We start from the raw sequence: 23,083 nt of genomic DNA on the forward strand, positions 1-23,083 counted from the left end.
ACAATCAAATGCCAAAATGAATTTAAAATCATTAAATTTATTACTACAAAAAATATACATTAATTTACATACACACTTGAATGCATTTTTTTAATTACAATAATATTAAAATTCCATAAAATAAAACAAAATATTCATAAAAAGACTAAAATGCCACTTTTTCTGTCAGCCTCTTTAGTTTCCACTACAAAAAAAACAAAACCGCAAGAACGCTTAAGAAAGAGTAGGCAAAAGACAGGAACTGCAAGTAAGTGCAGATAAGTTTGTGATCTCATGCGTCTCAGTATGGTTTTTGCTGTACCTCTGTAAACCGTGAGCATATTTTCACACAGCTTTACCACCTCCACGACAGAAAAAAAGTGTGACTCTCGGTGTGCTTTACAAGAAATGGCTAAACCGAAGGCTTCTTTAACAACCCTCCACCCTCTAACCTTATAAAAAAAGGCTAAACTGACAGGCCAAACAGTATTTAGCACACAAACCACTGCCTATTTCCAAAACAGTAGACTTTATATTGTATTAAATGAACAGGTTCTAGCTTGTCTCAGTTATCATAACTTTAGAAGATCGCAGTGGGCGTTTTGAGAGAAAGAGATTTCTAACTAGTTAAGCCACACTTTATCTCTGCAGTGCTTTGCCCTCGAAGGATTTCCACGCCACCTGGCCGGGAGTCAAAAAAGGCCGGTTCGCTGCAGAAACTCTTAGGTGTCTTTTTGCTTTTGGTCGTCCTGGCTGCCCCACTGACCTCCACTTTTTCTGAACACATCCTGTTTTTCATGGCCAGGAGCTGGATGTCCGATTGCACATTGGCGACAGTGTGGCGTCGTACGCCGCCGGTCCTTTCCAAATAGGCTTCACCTTCGTGTTCGATTAGAGGTGCCAGGAAGGACTCGTGGGCAAAGTGTGTCACCATAATCTCAGGTTGATTGAGGTGTGGAGTGTTAACCAGTCTCATGCCTTCCAGACGATCCTCTGGTGAGGAAGTGTGAATGACAGTGGTTAGATAAGTGCTGATTACAACATGCATAAATCAGACTAGGGTCAATGACAAAAAAAAAAAAAAAGCACATGCATCAAGTTCTAACAAATATACTTTTAAAAATCGGTGTTGGCGAGAATATGAAATGGTGTCAATCGCCAGTCGGCAGCTAACATTTTTATGAATTCTAACAATGCAAAATTGTGAGAACATGAACGTGAACAAACGTGAATTGAGACAGTTGATGGGCCAGTTCTGCATTGTCACGAAAGTTTAAGCTTTGCCAATTTAAATTTTCAAGCTCAAGAAGACGCGAAAGGGAACCTCAATTCGTTACGTGTCTCAGACAGTGCGTGAATACGGAATCAAGCTCTCTTTCTTCTTGCACTTGAACAGACATATTCAAACAGAATTATGTCAAAATGCCCGTCTTGGCAAGTATCAGTTATGTTTTAACTGAATGTAAACAGTTGAGAAATAAAACGCATGCGTATCAGTATACTGGATCAGTGCATTTGCTCTTAAAGTGACAGCAGCCTAATAAACCTGCTGCTGTCTCTGTTTTTAATGCTAATCAAACAACAAAAGACAGAATAATTACTCATTGCTCTTCTCTATAAAAAGTAATTCAGGGGACCTGTTACTACAACTTAAATAAATGCATTGTTGCAAGTTTAAAAATCTAATTTATTGTTTTAATTAAACCTTTTAAGTTGCAAGCATTATTTTGTAGAGTTCTGTTGACTTAATAATGTTGATTATTACATCAACTTAATGTCGCCTGTAATTCAAACTCAAATTTCTGTGTTAATTGGCTTTTTTTTTTATAATTAGGTTGTAGTAACCTAATGAATTTGTCTTGATAACTTCAGAAATTAAGCAGTGGATTTCTAGTTCCCAGTATGCTTTGCGTAGGACTGGATAAGGAGAATAAATGTTGAAATTAAGTGTTATTTTATCTGTTTTTTATTGAAGGGAAAGACCTGTTAGTGTTTAATGCTGTTATGTTTGACATTTAAAAGAGTTTCTGTAATGTTGAAATGTTTGTGGTTACTGTTGAGCTGAAGAGTAGATACATGAAGGTAACACTACATTGACTCTATAAGCAATGACTGCGCTAATGCCACTGACAAGTAATATCTTACTTGTTCATTAAATATACATGTTAAATAAGTTACATTTAGCATGTGCTATGATAGCTGTGGATTTGAACTGAAATAGATAAGATGTATTGGTTCCAGGGTTACAAATCTGGTAGTTAAAGCGACTCAATGTTTTTGAGTAACGACCTTAAAAAAATTTGTTTATGCTACAAATTAAGTTTCTCTAACTCAATGTAGCTTGTTGGTTGAACGTAAACTCACTCAAAGTTGTCATAACTCAAAAAAATTGATGCAAACTGTTGCGTTATTTTTTTTTTTTGTAGAGCCAACACATTTTTTTTTAGAGTGTTGACTGAATAACTTTTGTAACTTTAATAAGGATTAATCTATGTTTCATGGTAAATTTTAAGTCACCGGCCATTGGCAGGAGTGGCAAAAAGTTAGTTTTAGGCCCCGTTAATGGGTTTTTATTTTTAATGATAAAAATATCAGCGGTGTCAATCTCAATAAAATAAATTTTTCCTTACACATTGAATACACATGAGAGTACACATCTTAATCATTTAATTTTTCTTCATTTTTTCATCGTTTTTAAATATATTTTTAAGGTACAAAGACATTTTTACAAATAACATGAATTATTAATTCATAAATATAATTTTTTGGTAGTTGCACCACATGACATTTAACAGCATGAACTAACTTTGCTTTGTCAAATAGATAAAATTATCTTAATTTTTTACAAGACTTACTGATTTTAACACAACACTTTTTCTGCATGTTGGTTACACCATATGACTTTCATTTTCTGGGCAAACTTTTCTAATTATTATAATATTAATAAATATTTTCCTCTAAGAAATACTATTAAATGATTATTTTCAAGAATATCATTCTTTTGAGGCCTTTTCTTTATCATGATATTAGGACAGTTATACCACCTTGACAGATTTGACTTTATGCCTCCCCCAAAAAATATCAAAATTAATTGAATTCAGATTTTAAAAACTAGGTAACACTTTACATTAAGGTTTCATTTGTTAACATAATTTAACTACATTAGTTAACATGAACAAACTTCTACAGCATTTAATAATCTTGGTTAATCTCAACATTTACTATTACATATTTAAGATCAAAAGTTGTATCTGTTAACATTGGTTAATGCACTGTTCTAACATGAACATTTTTATTAACTTACATTAACAAAGGTCATTAAATGCTGTAAGAATATATTGCTTTATTGTTAGTTCTGTAAGTTAATGCATTAACTAATGTTAACAAATGATACCTAAACGTAAAGTGTTACCAAAAACTACATTAAAATGAAAAAAACGTGTTCATCAATGGTATTCCATTCACTGTATATATGAATTGCATTTTTAATGCATTTTTTAATAAATTAATAGATGCAGACAAAAAAAAAAAAAAAAAAAAAAAAAAAAAAAAAAAAAAGAGCGTCATGTCATTGATATAAAATTAACAAACTAATGACCACATAAAATGAATGAGCACCTGAAGAGGAATCGCTAGGGCTCATGTAGAGGTAGTTACTCAGGTAGGGAGATACAACCATGTCCACCAGTCTCTCCAGTCGGAAATACTCTTGCGTAGGTCCATTAGGCTCATGAATGCCCTGCCCAAAGAGAACATAATGAAAATATGAATCCAAAATAAAGACTGCTGGTAGATGAATAGTTAAATATCTGGGTTCAATCCCAAGGCAGCTGACGAGTGGGAGTAATTCAGCAACGGATGATGCATCACCATTATACCCTAAAGCATGACACTGTATCCCTGTGGTACTCAGACTTGTTCAGGAACAAAGCTGACAAATTTCTTTTGTATGGAGAGGCCCGATTTTAAAAATGAATGCTGGGTCAAGGTGCTTGGTTTCATGGTGTCACTTCAAATCTGATCTGAGATTACACCAGCACAAAGCAGATATGAACATGTTCCCACACCGCCACTCAAGGAATGTTCTCTCAAAGTTCAGTATTTATCCTCATATGGATCGAGATGACAGGTGAACAGAATGACCAAATCAAACAAACTGAGAAACTAGGCCACAGGGAACAAAAAACACAGCGTACATAACAAAACCCTGACAATTTATATTTTATATTATATTTTATTTTATTTTATTTTAGCTTTATTTAAACTAATGAAAATTATTTTTAATACTTTAACAAAAGCAATACTGATATGAAGTTCACATTAGATGCCTTCATCATTACTTTTGTACGGAAGAGGATTAGGGCCAAGCAATAATAAAAAAATAAAACCATCTTGAGATTAAAGTTGTTAAATTACGAGAAAAAACTTGTTAAATTTAGAGAAAAAAGTGAAGATAAAATGTTGAGAATAAAGTCATTAAATTACGAGAAAAAAGTCGTTAAATTACGAGAACAAATTCGTTAAATTATGAGAAAAATGTTGTTAAATTTCGAGAAAAAAGTCGAAATAAAATGTTGAGAATAAACTCATTAAATTATGAGAAAAAAAAAATCGAGATAAAATGTTGAGAATAAAGTCATTAAATTACGAGAAAAAAGTTGTTAAATTACAAGAACAAATTCGTTAAATTATGAGAAAAATGTCATTAAATTTCGAGAAAAAAGTTGAGATAAAATGTTGAGAATAAACTCATTAATTTACAAGAAAATGTTAAATTACGAGAACAAATTCGTTAAATTATGAGAAAAATGTCGTTAAATTTCGAGAAAAAAGTTGAGATAAAATGTTGAGAATAAACTTATTAAATTATGAGAAAAAAGTCGTTCAATTATGAGAACAAATTCGTAATTTAATGACTTTTCTCGTAATTTAACGACTTTTTTCTCATAATTTAATGAGTTTATTCTCAACATTTTATTTCGACTTTTTTCTCGAAATTTAATGACATTTTTCTCATAATTTAACAAATATTTTCTCGTAATTTAACAACTTTTTTCTCGTAATTTAATGACTTTATTCTTAACATTTTATCTCGACTTTTTTCTTGAAATTTAACGAGTTTTATCTCGTAATTTAATGAGTTTATTCTCACCATTTTATCTCGATTTTTTTCTCGAAATTTAACGAGTTTTTTTCTCGTGATTTAACGAGTTTATTCTCAACATTTTATCTCGACATTTTTCTCGAAATTTAATGACATTTTTCTCATAATTTAACGAATTTGTTCTCGTAATTTAACAACTTTAATCTCAAGATGGTTTTATTTTTTTATTATTGCTTGGCCCTAATCCTCTTCCGTACTTTTGCTACTTTTGTTATATATAAATTACCTTGACTGTAAATATAAAAATATGAAAATCATCATAAAATTATTACATTTTTAGAACTTATTATCTGAACAGAGTATAATAAACAAACCATTTTAATATTTACTGTGTGAAAATTATTTATATCCATTTTTATACTTTTTTTTCAAATGTTACAACAGTGTCAGTAAAGGACATATTAGTGATGTGTGAAAAAATGGAGGTAAATATAATTTGATCTCAGATTATTTAGTAACACTCTAGTTAAAGCACATATTCATTTAGTACTTATAAAGCACATATTAATGCCTTATTCTGCATTACCATATTCTACATCCCTTAATACTACCAAAGACTATAGATATAGAAAGACAGTTCACTCCTATAGAGGGTATGCATCGATGTCACTTTCCCGCCGGAATGCGCTCTCTCAGCTGGACTGAGTGGCAAAAGAACCTGCTGCATGACTGGATTTAATAGGGGAAACTGTGAAAATGCAAGTAAAACAAATGATTACTCTAAACCTTGGGCTCGAAAGTGTTCCTTATAACATGTCAAAGAAACCTAATCTATGGATATTGGCATGCAGCCAGGAATCGTGTTTCCTGACATTTATATGTGCCTGATTTCGATGCCGGGGAAACACAAAGCAAATCTGCCAATGAAAGCCTTATATAACTACAATATAGGTCAGAGTGATCACTTATTTCAATGTTATATATTTCCTCATATCGTCCAGCCCTAAAACTTGTATAGTTTTTGTCAGTGTTTATTTAAAAACACCCAATTATGCAGAATATGATATGGAAAATATTTAATTGATGAGTTGTCAACACAATATATAACAATACAATATATAGGGTATGATTTTACTGCAAAATCAACATTTTGACACAAAATGATAACTGCAAATCCATGTTTCTCTGCCTGGAGTCCAGCTGTTTCTGTGAATTGCAGTAATCCATTTGCTTCTTTTTTCTGTAGCTTTCAGCAGTCTGTAAAAATATACCTCAGATTTTGTGTTGTTTGTACAGTCAATCGCAAAGCTCTTTCCCGTTTTGGATGTGTTTTGTGTGTTTTTCACAGCATTCACGCTGAAATCCAATGCTGCCACTCAGTGGGCGTAACAACAGTCATAACGGCCGTCAGTGACGTCACGTGCATACGCTCCATTAGTTATGAATGGGAGAAACTGCAACGCGCAATATGGCAGAATACATCCCGCCTTCTAAGTAAAAGAGCCAATCGCGGATTGATTAAGTCATTGCGTCACTGCAGCTGCAGTTAGAAACTCTGGTTCCCATAGAAACCTGAGACTCGCGCTTAGGACTGCACATGCGCATTGGCTCGTCTAGCCTGAAAAATACGCTTTTTTAATGCTATCTGAGCATAAGAAACAACATTTATGGGACAGTCCATGTCAGATTTTGTTGCTGATTTGAAATATGTAATTTAATTTGGAGCTCGCCCAGCAGTTTTTGAGATTTCAGGATTTCCCCATTCAAATATATAGGACCTGGTCTTGGATGCCTGAAATAACTGCCCGAAGGCGTTGCAAATATGGCTGCCGAGTGAAGAGAATTTTTCTTAATTAGGAGTTTATTGAGGCAAAAGTCATAGTTAAAAGTTAGTTAATAGTAATTGTCAAATTATGCCAAAATATGACTTAATTTTGCTATAAAACTAACCTTGGCAGGATGAAAAAGTCTGCTTAAAAATGTTTAAAATGTAATTTCCAATTATGAGATGTGGTGGAAATGTTCATGATGCTTCAGAAAACTGTTGGGACATTATTGAAGTGTAACGATTTTCAGCCTGCTTCGTATTGTTACAATGTCAGTAGTCTATGTAAATAAACAATGTTTAGTCGTTCTCAGTGTAACGCAAAACGTAAAACACGTCATCCGGCGGACTTTTGACAGCTCCAGGGCTTTTATGAAAAAGGCAGTTTCTTTCAGTTTTTCCCCTCTGTTTGGCCTAAAACACTGTGTTCATGGTCATTCAGATTAAAATGTTGACTACAAACACAGAGATTTTTCAGATTTTCCCTTGCAGCGTTCAATTCTTTCCAGCCTGGAAACCAAAAATAACTCACTCCCACTAAATGTTTACTCTCTGAATTCTTGCACCTGTGAACAATACACATCAACACCATTATGACTAAAAGTTTGTTTAGAAGTATTTCCTACTCAAGCAAGGCTGTATTTGACTCTGGTCAAGCGTATCCAAAAGGAGCAAACTGGTGGGAGTGGCCTTAGACGGCAACATGCCCAGTGCATTATGGGTGTTGAAGCTTTCCAACCTATTTGGCAAAACAGAGACAACAGCTTTTTTTTCTCTGTTTTCTCTAGTCAAGTAGCAGCAAAATTTAATTTCAAAATTTGTTTCACCTTTCTACTGTATAGACAGCCAAGTTTTATTGAAAGCCCATTTTGCCAGCTGTGAAGTACCACTTTAAGTGTACAAATGAAATAATCTATAGTGAGAACTAACCTGCAGGATCAGCAGCATCTGTGTGATTGGAGGAGGGTATGAGGAGCCCTGAAACATGTTCTCCAGAGGAAGCTTCAACAGAACTATGTTCCTGAAGCCTAGCAGAGACATTTGCCTCACAGTCAACTCCTGACCCTACACACACAATCAAAAAACACCAGTCACTATAGTGTCGGTAACTTGACACCGACCTACTACTTTGAATGGTAGGTGAGATCATTTTAATACCTGCACAGGGTAGAAAATAGCTTGAAGAGTTGGCAGGATCTCTGTGAAAAACCTCACCCACATCTCAGACAGCGCTTGGAGCCGATTTTCATCTGGGCATGAGAAAAGGGAGAAGAATGCAGGAAGTGATTGAATTACACACATCTATATAAAACCTAATTAAAGCGCATGCAGGCCATGAAATTAGTAAAAAATCTGGTTTGGCACTTACCATTATGAAGCTGAATCTTCTCCAAAATATACGTCAGACCCTTATTCAAGAGCTGATCCTGGAAAAAGTGAGTGATGCAAGTACTTTAAAGGAATATTCCGGATTCATTACAAGTTAAAGGGTTAGTTCACCCAAAAATGAAAATTATGTCATTAATGACTCACCCTCATGTCGTTCCAAACCCGTAAGACCTCCGTTCATCTTCAGAACACAGTTTAAGATATTTTAGATTTAGTCCGAGAGCTTTCTGTCCCTCCATTGAAAATGTATGTACGGTATACTGTCCATGTCCAGAAAGGTAATAAAAACATCATCAAAGTAGTCCATGTGACATCAGTGGGTTAGTTAGAAGTTTTTGAAGCATCGAAAATACATTTTGGTCCAAAAATAACAAAAACTATGACTTTATTCAGCATTGTCTTCTCTTCCGGAATCCTTTCCATTGAATTGATTCCATAGAATTGATTCCACTGAATTGATTCCACTGAATCCTTTCATCTGTCGGTGTTGGTAATGCACTTTTACATTGTTGTTTTTGGTGATTAGGACATCCGCGACATGCACCATTTAAAAAAATAGCTTGAATACTGCGTGCGTCTCCCTCAGACTGTAAACGAAACTCGTGAACCCGGATGAACAACAGACCCGGAAGAGAAGACAATGCTGAATAAAGTCATAGTTTTTGTTATTTTTGGACCAAAATGTATTTTCGATGCTTCAAAAACTTCTAACTAACCCACTGATGTCACATGGACTACTTTGATGATGTTTTTATTACCTTTCTGGACATGGACAGTCTACCGTACATACATTTTCAATGGAGGGACAGAAAGCTCTCGGACTAAATCTAAAATATCTTAAACTGTGTTTCAAAGATGAACGAAGGTCTTACGGGTTTGGAACGACATGAGGGTGAGTCATTAATGACATGATTTTCATTTTTGGGTGAACTAACCCTTTAAGCTCAATTGACAGCATTTGTGGTATAATGCTGATTAGCACAAAAAATTTATTTCAGCTTATCTCTTTTTTTTCTTATAGTGAGACACTTACAATGGAAATGAATGGGGCCGATTTGTAAGCATCAGAATACTCATCGTTTCAATAGGATTGCCATAAGAAATAAACAATTTTACATGATTATAGTGTAAAAAAAAAAGTTATACTAACTTGTTGCCATAAAAACAATGTCATAAACCCTTAAATGACTGTAAAAATTGTGGGTAACACTTTACAATAAAACTGTATTTATTAACATTAGTTAACAGGACTAACAATGAACAATACTTATAAAGCATTTATTAATTGTATTGTAGTTAATGTTAATTTCAACATTTACTAATATCAAAAAAGTTGCATCTGTTAAAATTAGTTAATGCACCGTGAAATAACATGAACACTTTTATTACATTTATTAACAAAGATTAATAAATGCTGTAAAAATATACTGTTTATTGTTAACAAATGTAAAGCTGCCATTCTGACGTAGAACCAGGAAGCGCTGGACATAAACAGCATACGAGAATGACACTCGAAGAGAAGATATTGTTGAATAAAGTCATTATTTTTGTCGCTTCATAACATTAAGATTGAATCATTGCAGTCACATCAACTTTTTTAACAATGTCTTTAGTACCTTTTTGGACCTTGAAAGTGTTAAATCGCTGTCTATGGACGAGTCATATACCTCTCGGATTTCATCAAAAATATCTTAATTTGTGTTCCGAAGATGAACGAAGGTCTTACGGGTGTAGAACGACATGAGGGTGAGTAATTAATGACAGAACTAACCCTTTAACACAAGAATTTTTGTAAGTGGATTTATTAAATTCACATTTACGCTTTTAAATGCTCCAAAAAACTGGGCTCATTCACTTCTATTGTAAGAAGTGCCTCACTGTAACCTCAATTTTTTGAAACAAAAAGTAATTTTTGTAATTCATTATTATGTCTTCAAGACTGAAATACATTTTTGACTGAAATACATTTTTACCTGAAAGTACTCTGTGATAAATGATCCCAACTCGGTCCTCAAAAGCCACCTATTAAAACAGTTCAACAGCCTTTATAAAGTACATTTTTACATTTTCTGAAGAAAATGTGAGTGATGATGCCTATACAAATCTCACCAGCACAATGCTAAGGTATTGTGGGTTGTTGCTAAATGTTGACAGTGGTTTTTAGTGTGTTTCTATGTGGTTACTAGCATGTTCTTCTGGGTCATTGCCTACTTGCTTAATTCAAAAGTCTCTGATCATGACTAGATTAGAAAACAGAAACAGGGCTGCAAACGCTCACGCATTCAGAATAAGACTCACGAAATTGACACAATTCTCACAATCTCTCGCCACATGTCCATTTTCTCACACAGTGAAAACATTGCGGAGCAAAGCAGAGACTCACAATGCACTGACAGACAAGACAGAGCAGATTACTTTTGATATCATTTTTTTGATATATATTTTTCATGCTTTCAAATTCGATCAATTTTATTACGAAATTTAAACAATGTATACCATTTTGGCGCTCTTTAATGTGGCATGACAGATCGCTGTAGCACCGGCACCAATAATCTCTTCCTCTTTACTACTAGTTAAAGCATGAAATAAACATGAATGAACATCAGAAGGTATGTTGAAACATACAGTACAACTTACCGAAATGTATCATGACCAGTGTTGGGGATAAAGCATTACAAGTAACTTGAGTTATGTAATCAGATTACTTTTTTCAAGTAACTTGTAAAGTAATGCATTACTTTTAAATTTACAACTAAATATATCCATGTTACTTTTTCCCATTTATTGAGAGTGACAGCTCTCCTGTCCCCATGTTGAGAGAAATTGTTAGTAAGTGCAGAGGCGTTGTATAAACATGATGGTTATTGTACTTCTAGACTAAATGTGAGCATTTACTCATCTCACTTGAACAAAAATTACTTTAGATAAACATCATATTTGTGTTTTATTTTTTCAAAGTGTTTATTGCTGAAGTAAGAGTTGAACTTTCTTCTCCTGTATCCTATTCTTCTGTAATCCAGAATGGCAGCACAGCTGAAAGGTTTGTTTGTTTGAGCTGCGCCCTCTACTGTACAGGCGTGAATTTGCATTTCCTTCTCTGGGGCTTATTCGTTTCACTTTTGTTGTGAAAGGGTCTTTACATTTGCCAAAAATAGAACTTTTCTGTTATTAAAAAACAAACAAGCAAGCCCAGCCAAGGTGAGAAAAAGTAACGCGAAAGTAACATAACGCATTACTTTCCGTAAAAAGTAACTAAGTAACGCAATTAGTTACTTTTTTAGGGAGTAACACAATATTGTAATGCATTACTTTTAAAAGTAACTTTACCCAAAACTGATCATGTCTCATGTAATCGCTGTGTTTCAATTGCAGAAAGACGCCAATAAAACAGCTTGTAAATAATGTCACGTTATGCTAAATTTACCTCAGAAAAGCCATTCAATGACTGACAAATCAACTCTAGAGAGGAGCATTTTTCCAAAAAAAAAAGGCACTATATTACACATTCATTATACTCTTATAACATTAAAGTTATTATAAAAAGCACCTTATATTCAATTGTAAACAAATCAGTTGTTAATTTTACCTTTAATAATCATGTACCAACTAACAGGGTTCCCTGCAAGTTTACAGCAGTTCAGAGAGATTTTTTTCCCTTGAGAAACATTAACATGTACTGTACCACATATATTCAAATGAATCAAACTGAATCAAGATTGCAACCGAATCACAAGCTTATGAATCGAAATCGAATAGAATCATCAAATTTGTGTCAATACCCAGCCCTAATAAAAACACAGTACCAGTCTTTGTACCATGTAAACATTGTAACATATTGTCAGTAAATCTAACGAAATTCTGTTCAGTTATCAAATGTTTTGATCACTTTCAAAATACAAAACCCCCCACCCCCCTGTATCTCAAAAGTTGGCAGCCCTGAAACTGAATCATGTAGGCAGTTATTCTCTGTATTAATGTCTTACCGTATGCTTTCATTCAGGGTGTAGAGCTCATTGGACTGTAGCCCCCCACCTTGGAAGACTTTAATTACAGCCGATTGAACACTGCAAAACAGAAATGACTCAGGAAATTAGGCATAATTCAAATGCCTTGACCGCTGATTTGCAAGCTAAGCAAATTCTATGCAAAACATGACTTTATATGCAAGACTTCCACTTGTAAAAAGATGTCAGAATCAAGAAATGTCACCTGTGTCAGGGAAATTCTCTCTTTGTTTATGAATCTGGTCAGCGTTTTTTGTCTGCTTGCCAGTAAACTTTCACTGCCCGCAAATCAACCGTCCACATTTGACTAACATCCTGCTCTACACTTCCTGAGAGAGGGGCAGCAGAGGTCCCGTTTCCAGAAGGAAGTGGTAAAGGCAAAGGCTGCTGTCTGCTTCCTTCTGTAATGCCATAAAACTTGTCTCTCTAAAGGGTTTTTCCCAAAGACTAAATATGGCAAGTGTGAAGTTATATATGAAAAAGCAAGGTTCTACATTTGAGTCAGCCGTACTGTAAACATCTCTATTTTTGACTCAGTTCACAGCTTCCTGAATACAAATTTAAAACTAAAGACTTTTTTTGTGTGTTATCCATTTACAGGCACAGTTCACCCAAAAATGAAAATTCTGTCATTATATGGGTCAATGACATTTAAAAATAAATTACAAATAGTATTCATGCATTTCTACAATGACTTCTACAGTGACACCAAGATATGAGAATGTTTCTAATTTCTGCATTAAAACTCATTTAATAAATACATATACATTAATAAGAGTGATCATACAAAATGCATGCTATTTTTATTTAGTACTGTACTGAGTAAGATATTTTACATAAAAGATGTTTACATATAATCCACAAGACAAAAAATAGCTGAATTTATTAAAATAACCCCATTCAAAAGTATGTGAACCATTGATTCTCAATACTGTGTGTGGTTACCTGATGATCCACGACTGTTTTTATGTTTTGTGATGGTTGTTCATGAGTCTCTTGTTTGTTCTGAACAGTTAAACTGAGCTCTGTTCTTCAGAAAAATCCTCCAGCTCCTGCAGATCCATCAGTTTTCAAGCATCTTTTGCATATTTGAGCCCTTTCCAGCAGTGACTGAATGATTTTGAGATTCATCTTTTCACACTGAGGACTCAAACACAACTATTAAAAAAGGTTCAAACATTCACTGATGCTCCAGAAGGAAACATGATGCATTAAGAGCCGAGGGGTGAAAACTTTTGAATTCAAATATCATATCAATATAATATAAGTAAATTGTACTTAATTTGTCTTCTGGGAAACATGAAAGTATCTTCTGTTGGTTCTGAAGGGCAGTACTAAATGTAAAACAATGATATTTAAACAAAATAAGAAAAATACAATGTGACATCTTCATCCTGTTCAAAAGTTTTCTCCCCCCGGCTCTTAATACATCGTGTTTCTTTCTGAAGCATCAGTGAATGTTTGAACCTTTTTTAATAGTTGTGTTTGAGTCCTCAGTATGAAAACACAGATCTCAAAAAAAGCTGGAAAACTGAAGAATCTGCAGGATCTGGAGGATTTTTCTGAAGAACAGAGCTCAGTTTAACTGCTCAGAACAAACAAGAGACTCATGAACAACCATCACAAAACAAAAAAACAGTCGTAGATCATCAGATAACCACACACAGTATTGAGAATCAATGGTTCACATACTTATGAATGGGGTTATTTTAAAGGTGCCCTTGATTCAAAAATTGAATTTACCTCGGCATAGTTAAATAACAAGAGTTCAGTACATTGAAATGACATACAGCGAGTCTCAAACTCCATTGTTTCCTCCTTCTTATATAAAATCTCATTTGTTTAAAAGACCTCCGAAGAACAGGCGAATCTCAACATAACACCGACTGTTACGTAACAGTCGGGGTGTACGCCCCAATATTTGCATATGCAAGCCCATGTTCCCAACATTATGAAAGGCATTAGACCCGGCGTATTTTAGGTCTTCTTTAACCCATTTGTGCCCAAATTTTTCTGAATGGTTTCATGCATATAGTCCTGTTAATCTTGTCCTATGTGAACATGTTCTGCATTTGTTTTCCCCAGGTTTTTTTTTTTTTTTTTTTTTTAAACGTGTTTGAATGTGCGGCATATTAGACAAGGGCAGCCAGTTAACGTCTGGATCTGCACAGGTGAATCAACAGACTAGGTAAGCAAGCAAGGACAATAGTGAAAAATGGCAGATGGAGCAATAATAACTGACATGATCCATGATAACATGATATTTTTAGTGATATTTGTAAATTGTCTTTCTAAATGTTTCGTTAGCATGTTGCTAATGTACTGTTAAATGTGGTTAAAGTTACCATTGTTTCTTACTGTATTCACAGAGACAAGAGCCGTCGCTATTTTCATTATTAAACACTTGCAGTCTGTATCATTCATAAACACAACTTCATTCTTTATAAATCTCTCCAACAGTGTAGCATTAGCCGTTAGCCACGGAACACAGCCTCAAACTCAATCAAAATAAACACTGTACTTACGCGATTAGACATGCTGCATGACGAGCACTTTGTAAAGATCCATTTTGAGGGTTATATTAGCTGTTTGAACTTTTTTTTTATGTTGTTTAAGGCAAGCGCGAGCTCTTGGGGCGTGGAGCACCGGATTTAAAGGGCCACACACCCTGAATCGGCTCATTTCTAATTATGCCCCAAAATAGGCAGTTTAAAAAAATGAATAAAAAAAAAAATCTATGGGGTATTTTGAGCTGAAACTTCACAGACACATTCAGGGGACACCTTAGACTTATATTACATCTTTTTAAAAAAAGTTCTAGGGCACCTTTAATAAATTCAGCTATTTTTTGTCTTGTGGATTATATGTAAACATCTTTTATGTAAAATATCTTACTCAGGACAGTACTAAATAAAAAATAACATGCATTTTGTATTATCTCCTTTATTTTGTTAAAATTATTCACATTTTCACAGATTCTGCAAGTGGTTCACATACTTTTTCTTGCAACTGTATATATATATATAAAATGGTATACATGACCATATGGTCATGGTCAGCTACAGTCCTGATATTGTAATGAAAAAAGAAAAGACAACAAAAAAAAAACCCTACCACTGATAAAATTATAAAATTGTAAAGAAAACTTTTTAAAAGCATAATCTTTTATTATTATTTATAAAAAAATATATTTTTATAAAATTGGTACACTGTTTATTAATAATCTAAAGACTTTTTGCCTGCCAAATCCAAGGCATGTAGTAAAACTACAAAAAACAAAACACAAAACAGGACATGATGTCATTGAGAGGACCCCTGCAGACCCTTATTAGTGTGTGTCAAGATCAGTAAGTATTTAAGTATGATCATTTAAAACATCAGATAGTAACCATCACCTTTTTATGACAAGATAAGGTTAGTTCAGTTTGCAATGAATTATTAATTAATGATAATTGTATTTTTTATATTTATATTATATTTAAATTATATTTAAAAACATTTTGGAAAATAATAATTTAGATGTGTACACTAACATGATTTCAACGTGTAAGGAAAATATGTAATTCGTTTTTACTTAATGTTTACACCACATGACATGTTTAGAGTCAGTGGATATAAACTTTTCTTGAAAATGGCATAAGTTTTTCAAACTCCTACTAAACCAACATAAAAACAAACAATACATTTCTAAGAACTTGCCACATGTGTTTTTATGAAAAATAAGGTTAGTTCAGGGCCCAGTTGCATGAAAGCCCTTAAGTTATAAGGTTAAGGGTGCCCTTAGTGAAACATGACTTCATGCTGAGGATGAGGAAGTGCCGATGTGTATTTTAGCGATTGAAATAAATCTGTTGAAAGTATGACGTGAAACAGCGATTATTAGAAAAAATAAAATTGAATGAACACAGCGTTTTTAATCAATTCCACTGTGCACTTGAATTAACTGCCTCGTGCCAAGTTTTTGTCTTGTGCACAAGAGTGACTGATTATAGCGGCATGCTTGGGTGTTTCCCCTCCTTTAAAAAAAAAAAAAAAGAAAAAAAAAAAAAAAAAAAGCATTTTTCAAAAGTGTAGATTTCTTTTTTAGCACACAGGACTAGATGTCGAGCCGTGCCGCCTATCACCGAACGCATCATTCAGTCAGTGAATAATCTCCAAACAGGCATTGATGCGTGAGTACAATATAATAATGATTTGGACTAATATATTGTAATTTAATATAATGTAATTAAAATAACTATGTGAGTGGCAAGATATGCTCTGGTGTCGTAGTTGTACTCATAGAAACAATGATGAATTTTAGTATGCTCCGTGTCGTCCGTCAGACTGCCTTTAATAATCTCCACAACTCAATTAGTAAATGTTAAACTTGTTTTAAAGTCAGTGGTCCATTATGTTTTGTTTACTGTGGGAGATTTCATAACTATAGCAACTGCTTCTCCATTGCCGTGTTTTGCCAGAAACTACCGCGAAATGCTTAGTAAAAACACTTAGGTAAGGGTGACAGTTAAGACGTTTGCTGAAACACTCTTTAAGAAATCCCTTGCCTGAGGGATTTTTTCCCCTTAAGGGATACCCTTACTTAAGAGGTTTCATGCAACTGGGCAAAGGTTACAAAATGTCATGTGCTGCGAACCCCCCTAAAAACTAAATAATATTTTGAAATAGTAATTCATTATATTCATAAAAAAAAACAAAAAAAATAAAAAAAAAAACTTTTTAAATTTTTTTTTTTGGTTTTTCATAAACATATGGAACGAATACATGTGTGTTTTTATGACAAGACATTTTAGTTCAGGTTGTAAAATGTCATGTGGTATGACTACGGTTGCAAAAGAGCCTGAACTTTTCCGGTAAATTTCAAGAAACTCCAAAAACCAAAAATCCTGGAAAGTTTCTAAAAAATTCTGGAAACTTTGCAACCCTAGGTGCGACTCCCTAAAATTTAATAATATTTTAAAATGAATAAATCATAACATTTGTAGAAAAAAAAACCTTTTTAAAAATATATTTAAAAATGTTTTGTAATTATTGAAGGGTTAGTTCACCAAAAATGAAAATTAATCATTAATTACTCACCCTCATGTCATTCCAAACCTGTAAGACCTTCATTCATCTTCAGAACACAAATTAATATATTTTTGATGAAATCCAAGAGCTCTGACTCTAGGGCTGGACGATTAATCGAAAAGTAACCGAAACCGAAATTCAGAACCTCTAACCGACGTAATTTTCCCATGTCGGTTATTTCGTTTTTTTAATCCTGTTAATACTTTACCCTTAAAAATATTACCACGTGTGTAGCCACATGACTCCGCCCCGTCCAGTCAGTGGCATAAAAGCAAAACACGGAGGTGAACGCCGGTTCAACACATAGTGATGGCGCGTGAGCAGTGAGCCTTGCGTCTTCACTAAACTTTGTCAGTTGTATTTGTTTTAAGGTTTGTACATTCAAGCGATTAGACGATCGGATGTATTATTATTCTGAGCTACCGCGCTCGCGCAGCTGCAGTGTGGCACAAACAGTAGCTGCTCAAAACGTAAAGATCGCGCGCACAGAGAGAAACGCAGAAACTAGTCAGCGCTGTCCAGTGATTTATCACTAAAGTAGTTTAGAAACTCAAAACGTCTTATAGCATATAGTGTCTACTTAGTTTTGGAGTAACCATTTACAACCCACAGCTACAGAGAGACGGTATGACTAATTCACACGCAATCACTTGTACCGATACTGTGCTAATTTATCTTTATCTGATTTACAACGAGCAGAAATCTGTAAGAAATGTTATGAAGCATAGATAAAATAACTGCTGAAATTGAGCTGTTATGTTAGATCACTCTTTAAATAGGAAAAAATATCCCACCTTTTAATAGTCAGTCATATTTACAGTACAAACCTTGTCAGTGAACTATGAGGGCAAAAAAAAACAAACAAACAAAATAATCGTTCATTAATCGTAATCGAGGTGAAATGTTCAATTAATCGAGGTTTTGATTTTAGGCCATAATCGTCCAGCCCTATCTGACTCCTCCATAGACAGCGATTTAATTACCAATTTCAAGGTCCAGAAAGGTATTAAAGACATTGTTAAAATAGTGATTCAACAGGCCAATAATGACTCTGCATGCTGATGTAGAACTTGGAAGCGCTGAACGTAAACAGCGTAGAAGAATGACACAGAAGAGAAGATATAGTTGAATAAAGTTGTTATTTTTGTTTTGTTTTTGTGCAAATAAAAACAAGTATTCTCATTGTTTCATAACATTAAGGTTGAACCACTGTAGTCACATGGACTAATTTAAAGGTGCCCTAGAATTAAAAATTGAATTTATCTTGGCATAGTTAAATAACAAGAGTTCAGTACATGGAAATGACATAAATTGAGTCTCAAACACCATTGTTTCCTCCTTCTTATATAAATCTCATTTGTTTAAAAGACCTCAGAAGAACAGGCGAATCTCAACATTACACCGACTGTTACGTAACAGTCAGCATCATTAATATGTATGACCCCAATATTTGCATATGCCAGCTCATGTTCAAGGCATTACACAAGGGCAGCCAGTATTAACGTCTGGATCTGTGCACAGCTGAATCATCAGACTAGGTAAGCAAGCAAGAACAATAGCGAAAAATGGCAGATGGAGCAATAATAACTGACATGATCCATGATAACATGATATTTTTAGTGATATCTGTAAATTGTCTTTCTAAATGTTTCATTAGCATGTTGCTAATGTACTGTTAAATGTGGTTTAAGTTACCATCGTTTCTTACTGTATTCACGGAGACAAGACTGTCGCTAATTTCATTTTTAAACACTTGCAGTCTGTATAATTCATAAACACAACTTCATTCTTTATAAATCTCTCCAACAGTGTAGCATTAGCCTTTAGCCACGGAGCACAGCCTCAAATTCATTCAGAATCAAATGTAAACATCCAAATAAACACTGTACTTACACGATTAGACATGTTGCATGACGAACACTTTGTAAAGATCCATTTTGAGGATTATATTAGCTGTGTAAACTTTGTTTATGGTGTTTAAGGCAAGCGCGAGCTCCGTGGGCGGGGAGCGTGAGCATTTAAAGGGACCGCAGCCTAAATCGGCTCATATTTAATGATGCCCCAAAATAGGCAGTTAAAAAAAATTAATAAAAAAAAATCTATGGGGTATTTTGAGCTGAAACTTCACAGACACATTCAGGGGACACCTTAGACTTATATTACATCTTTTTAAAAAGATGTTCTACGGCACCTTTAAAGATGTCTTTACTACCTTTCTGGACCTTGAAAGTGGTAATTAAATTGCTGTCTATGGAGGAGTCAGAGAGCTCTCGGATTACATCAAAAATATCTTAATTTGTGTTCTGAAGATGAACGAAGGTCTTACAGGTGTGGAACGACATGATGGTGAGTAATTAATGACAGAATTTTCATTTTTGGCGAACTAACCCTTTAAGTAAATAATGCTAGATTTTTTAATGAACTTTCTCTTTTAAAAAAAATCTCTAGTGTGTCTATAAAAATACAAAATCCTCAAATCTCATGGCAGTTAATGAAACAACGCCTTTTCGCGTTTTCATCCTTGAGAAAAAGGGAACCACCCACCTGTTCCAAACACTAGCGTTGGACAGCTGCAATGTTGGCGAGCTGGCATGAAAGCGGGCGAGGTCTGACAGCACAGGCGAGCTCATGAAACGGGGCCTGGGCTTTCGGTATGACCCCATGGTTTAGTTGAGACGAGGACAGGCACGTGCTAGAACAAATGTGAGATACAGAAAGTCACGTTAGAGGCAACACCTCCCACAAGATACATTGAAAGAGTGACGCAAAAAAACACAAAATCACCGCAAAAGGCAGTTGTTTACACGGTTCATCTGCGGTGACTCATTTATATCGATGCCTGTGTCATAGTGAAAGCCGCACAGAACGTCTACCATACAAACAAGCACGCTTCCTTTGATGTGCAGCCTGACATGGGACTTCCTGGTGAACTTATGGCTGAGGAGGTATCTGATAACAGCGTAAAATCTGTTAGGATGCAGTTAACCAGATGCTGACACGTTCAAACGCCGCTCTTCTTGGTTTCCTATGCACCAATGCTTCCCAGAATTCTGACTCAAGCTGTCTTGCTCACAGATTCACCCTTGACGGCATCACAACTCGATCCCACACACATCTGATACCAGATAGCAACTGTAAACTTACATATTTATCCCAACTGCCTAATAATAGGTTCAGCCTGTTCCCACACTGACAAAATCATTGCAGCAATGGCAACTATGCTGCCATGAGAGGGCAAACAATGACTCCAATTATAGGCTGTCTTTGTAAAGCCTATGATGGGTTAAATTGGTACTTTATCCACCAGCAAGATGGCGATGATGTCATATCAGATGGCACACCAAATCCGTTCCATCCTGCAAGAAAGTGAGCTCATTCACAGTCTAACATTATGAATGAAAATTTTATGCATCCATACTCACCATCTGCTAATTACGAGGCCAAAAGCAAGCCATGCTGCACACTCCCACTGCTGTTGATTCATTCTCTGCACTCGCATACATAATTCGCATGAATTGAGCTTATGGGGCGCCTCTGGTCATAAATCACACTAACCAAGACATCACGCTTCTGCCCGGCTCCTTAAGAACAATCTCATTTCTTTCAGCTCTGGCATATTAATTTATTCACCAAGTGCTTTGGCGAATTAAGGCTTGGATTGTCCGGTTTGATGGTTGACTGGTGAACTTCTAATAACAGACATGAGCAAGTACTCAGGCCAGTTAGGTAATGCAATTAAGGCTGCAGCATCTCAAAGCATGACCAGAGGAGAGTAAACAGCCTCATTTATCAAACGCGTCCAACTGCTGACCTGGCTTAAGTACATTAAGCAGACTCTTAAAGTCAGCTTCAACTTTTTGAAGGCCTGTTTACATGAAGGAGGACTTCTATGATAACATTGAAGTGCACACCTCAACTGTGACAATTATTTTTTATTTTACTATTTAGTTTGGTTTTAATTTTTGGAGAGCCTGAAAACTTTTAATGAAAGTGTTGTTTGGTTATGAAAAACACTGAAGGTTTTCCTTTCCCATTCATTTAAAGGAACAGTTCACAAAAAAATATAGAATTCTGTTCTCATATACTTGCTTTTGTGAAGTTCCAATCCTGTATGATTTCATGGAACATAAAAAAAGCATGTTTTGAAGATTTTTTTTTTTTTGTTGTTGTCCAAAACAAAATTGGACCCCATTGACTTTAACTGTATGGGCAATAAGACATTTTTCAAAAATCTTCTTTTCTGTTCGAAAGAACGGCATGTGGGTAAGCAAATTATATGAATTTTGGGTTAACTATACTTTTAAATAAAATGCAAAATACTTTCTCTGATTGTGCCCAAATAAATGCCCAAAAATGTTGTAGCGTACCAGTTTTTGAGGCGCATCCCAATGAAGGTATGTTGGGAAATCATCTACAACTCAAGAATCACTGTAACACTTTCTAAAAACATTCATTAATGACATTAACTTACATTACATTCATTAGTTAGAACGTAATAAATCAGTAGTTCAAATGGCATTAAGTTCTACACGTTTTATTAATCTCCTCAAGACGCTACTGAGTAAATGTTGCACTTACCCGCTTGTTCTTCTCAGTCCTGTTCAAGTGAGTATTAGTTTGGCCACATTGTAATTTCCGCGACCGTTTTCATAGGTTACATTTAAACGCTCAATGCAACTTCGACGAACGCTACTGTAAAAACTCATAGGCTACCCTTAAAAGTAAAACTTCAACCCTCAAGCCTGTTTGTCAACTTATTATTCATCGGGTGAGACAAGAAAGAAAGATGCTCCCCTGTGAAGCGCCCGCTCGTGGGCGGTCCATGGGAGGAGTTTACCCTAACTGTTTCACAGCACATGCAACAAGTGCGATGAAATGAGTCCGAGTCATTTACGGAATCGGTTCTTTTGAACAGCTCGGTTCGAGTGATTCTTTTCCGTCATAGTAGTGTGTGTTCGAGTTGAAGCGGCGCTGCGCAGACCGATCGGTGTCTGACATCAAAGTACCTTGAGAAGGATTCGAAAGAGTCTGCTCTACTTTTTTCTTTCTTTCTTTATTTTTTTACCGTCTGCTCTACTTTAAGTCGAAAACACCTGACGTTATTGCGTAATCTCGTGGCCCCTGCCATCAGGGTTTTTCCCTTTGATGTTGAGTTAAGCTCATAACCACAACATTTATTTAGAACGAAAATATAATTTGCATTTAGCAGACACTGAATAAAACAATTAATTTACATGTTTGCACATTTATCAAAACCAACTGTTTTATTGCACTGATAAAACTGTGATACGATTGTATTTACAGTAGACCTATTTATTTTAAAACATTAGGCTACTTCTGTTCGGCTATTAAAGAAATTCCCTTTTTGTTCCATCAGTAAATCTTTGATTCTCTCTTACAAGCTAACATAAATCATATATATATATATATATATATATATATATATTTTTTTTTTTTTTTTTTTTTTTTTTTTACATAGGCCTATGAATGTCATTTTTAGGTAAGAATTCTCTACAGTGAATTTTTTGGTAGATGCTACCTAGCTAACAATTTTTGGTTCCCACAACATTCTGGGAATGTTAGTTTCTGGTTCCCAGAACATTCTGGGAACGTTCCCAGAACATACATCCTAACATTCTCTGGTGGTTAGCCAGGAAAGTTTTCTTTACGTAAATAGAATGTTCCCTGTTGGTTCGGAGAACGTTCCCCTAA

At 34.8% G+C, this 23,083-nt stretch overlaps 1 protein-coding gene across 3 annotated transcripts; it reads right to left on the minus strand.

The window, feature by feature from the left end:
• Positions 1 to 31: 31 nt before the first annotated feature.
• On the minus strand, positions 32 to 22,231 carry prr5l (proline rich 5 like). Of its 3 annotated transcripts, none has more exons than XM_048158932.1 (9): positions 20,794 to 21,532; positions 19,916 to 20,063; positions 12,281 to 12,361; positions 10,271 to 10,319; positions 8,278 to 8,335; positions 8,067 to 8,158; positions 7,839 to 7,973; positions 3,598 to 3,718; positions 32 to 972 (listed from the first exon to the last, which is right to left on the minus strand). In XM_048158932.1, the coding sequence occupies exons 2-9, from the start codon at positions 20,032 to 20,034 to the stop codon at positions 599 to 601; spliced, it is 1,029 nt and encodes a 342-aa protein (XP_048014889.1). In that variant the 5' UTR covers positions 20,035 to 20,063; positions 20,794 to 21,532; the 3' UTR covers positions 32 to 598. The 3 variants fall into 3 exon arrangements, with proteins under 3 accessions (XP_048014889.1, XP_048014888.1, XP_048014887.1); XM_048158931.1 differs by lacking the exon at positions 20,794 to 21,532 and adding an exon at positions 20,156 to 20,759; XM_048158930.1 differs by lacking the exon at positions 20,794 to 21,532 and adding an exon at positions 21,950 to 22,231 and having other exon boundaries at positions 34 to 972.
• Between the last annotated feature and the right edge of the window lie 852 nt (positions 22,232 to 23,083).

This window comes from Megalobrama amblycephala, linkage group LG15 (genome assembly GCF_018812025.1).
Source record: "Megalobrama amblycephala isolate DHTTF-2021 linkage group LG15, ASM1881202v1, whole genome shotgun sequence".
Lineage (NCBI taxonomy): Eukaryota > Metazoa > Chordata > Actinopteri > Cypriniformes > Xenocyprididae > Megalobrama > Megalobrama amblycephala.

Excerpts from the sequence above, each read along its gene's own strand:
- prr5l (XM_048158932.1), bottom strand. The coding sequence starts at position 20,034 with ATGGGGTCATACCGAAAGCCCAGGCCCCGTTTCATGAGCTCGCCTGTG. Across the intron at positions 3,719-7,838 it reads AGATGCTGCTGATCCTGCAG|GGCATTCATGAGCCTAATGG; the intron begins GTTAGTTCTCAC and ends CTCTTTGGGCAG. Across the intron at positions 973-3,597 it reads CCCTAGCGATTCCTCTTCAG|AGGATCGTCTGGAAGGCATG; the intron begins GTGCTCATTCAT and ends CTTCCTCACCAG.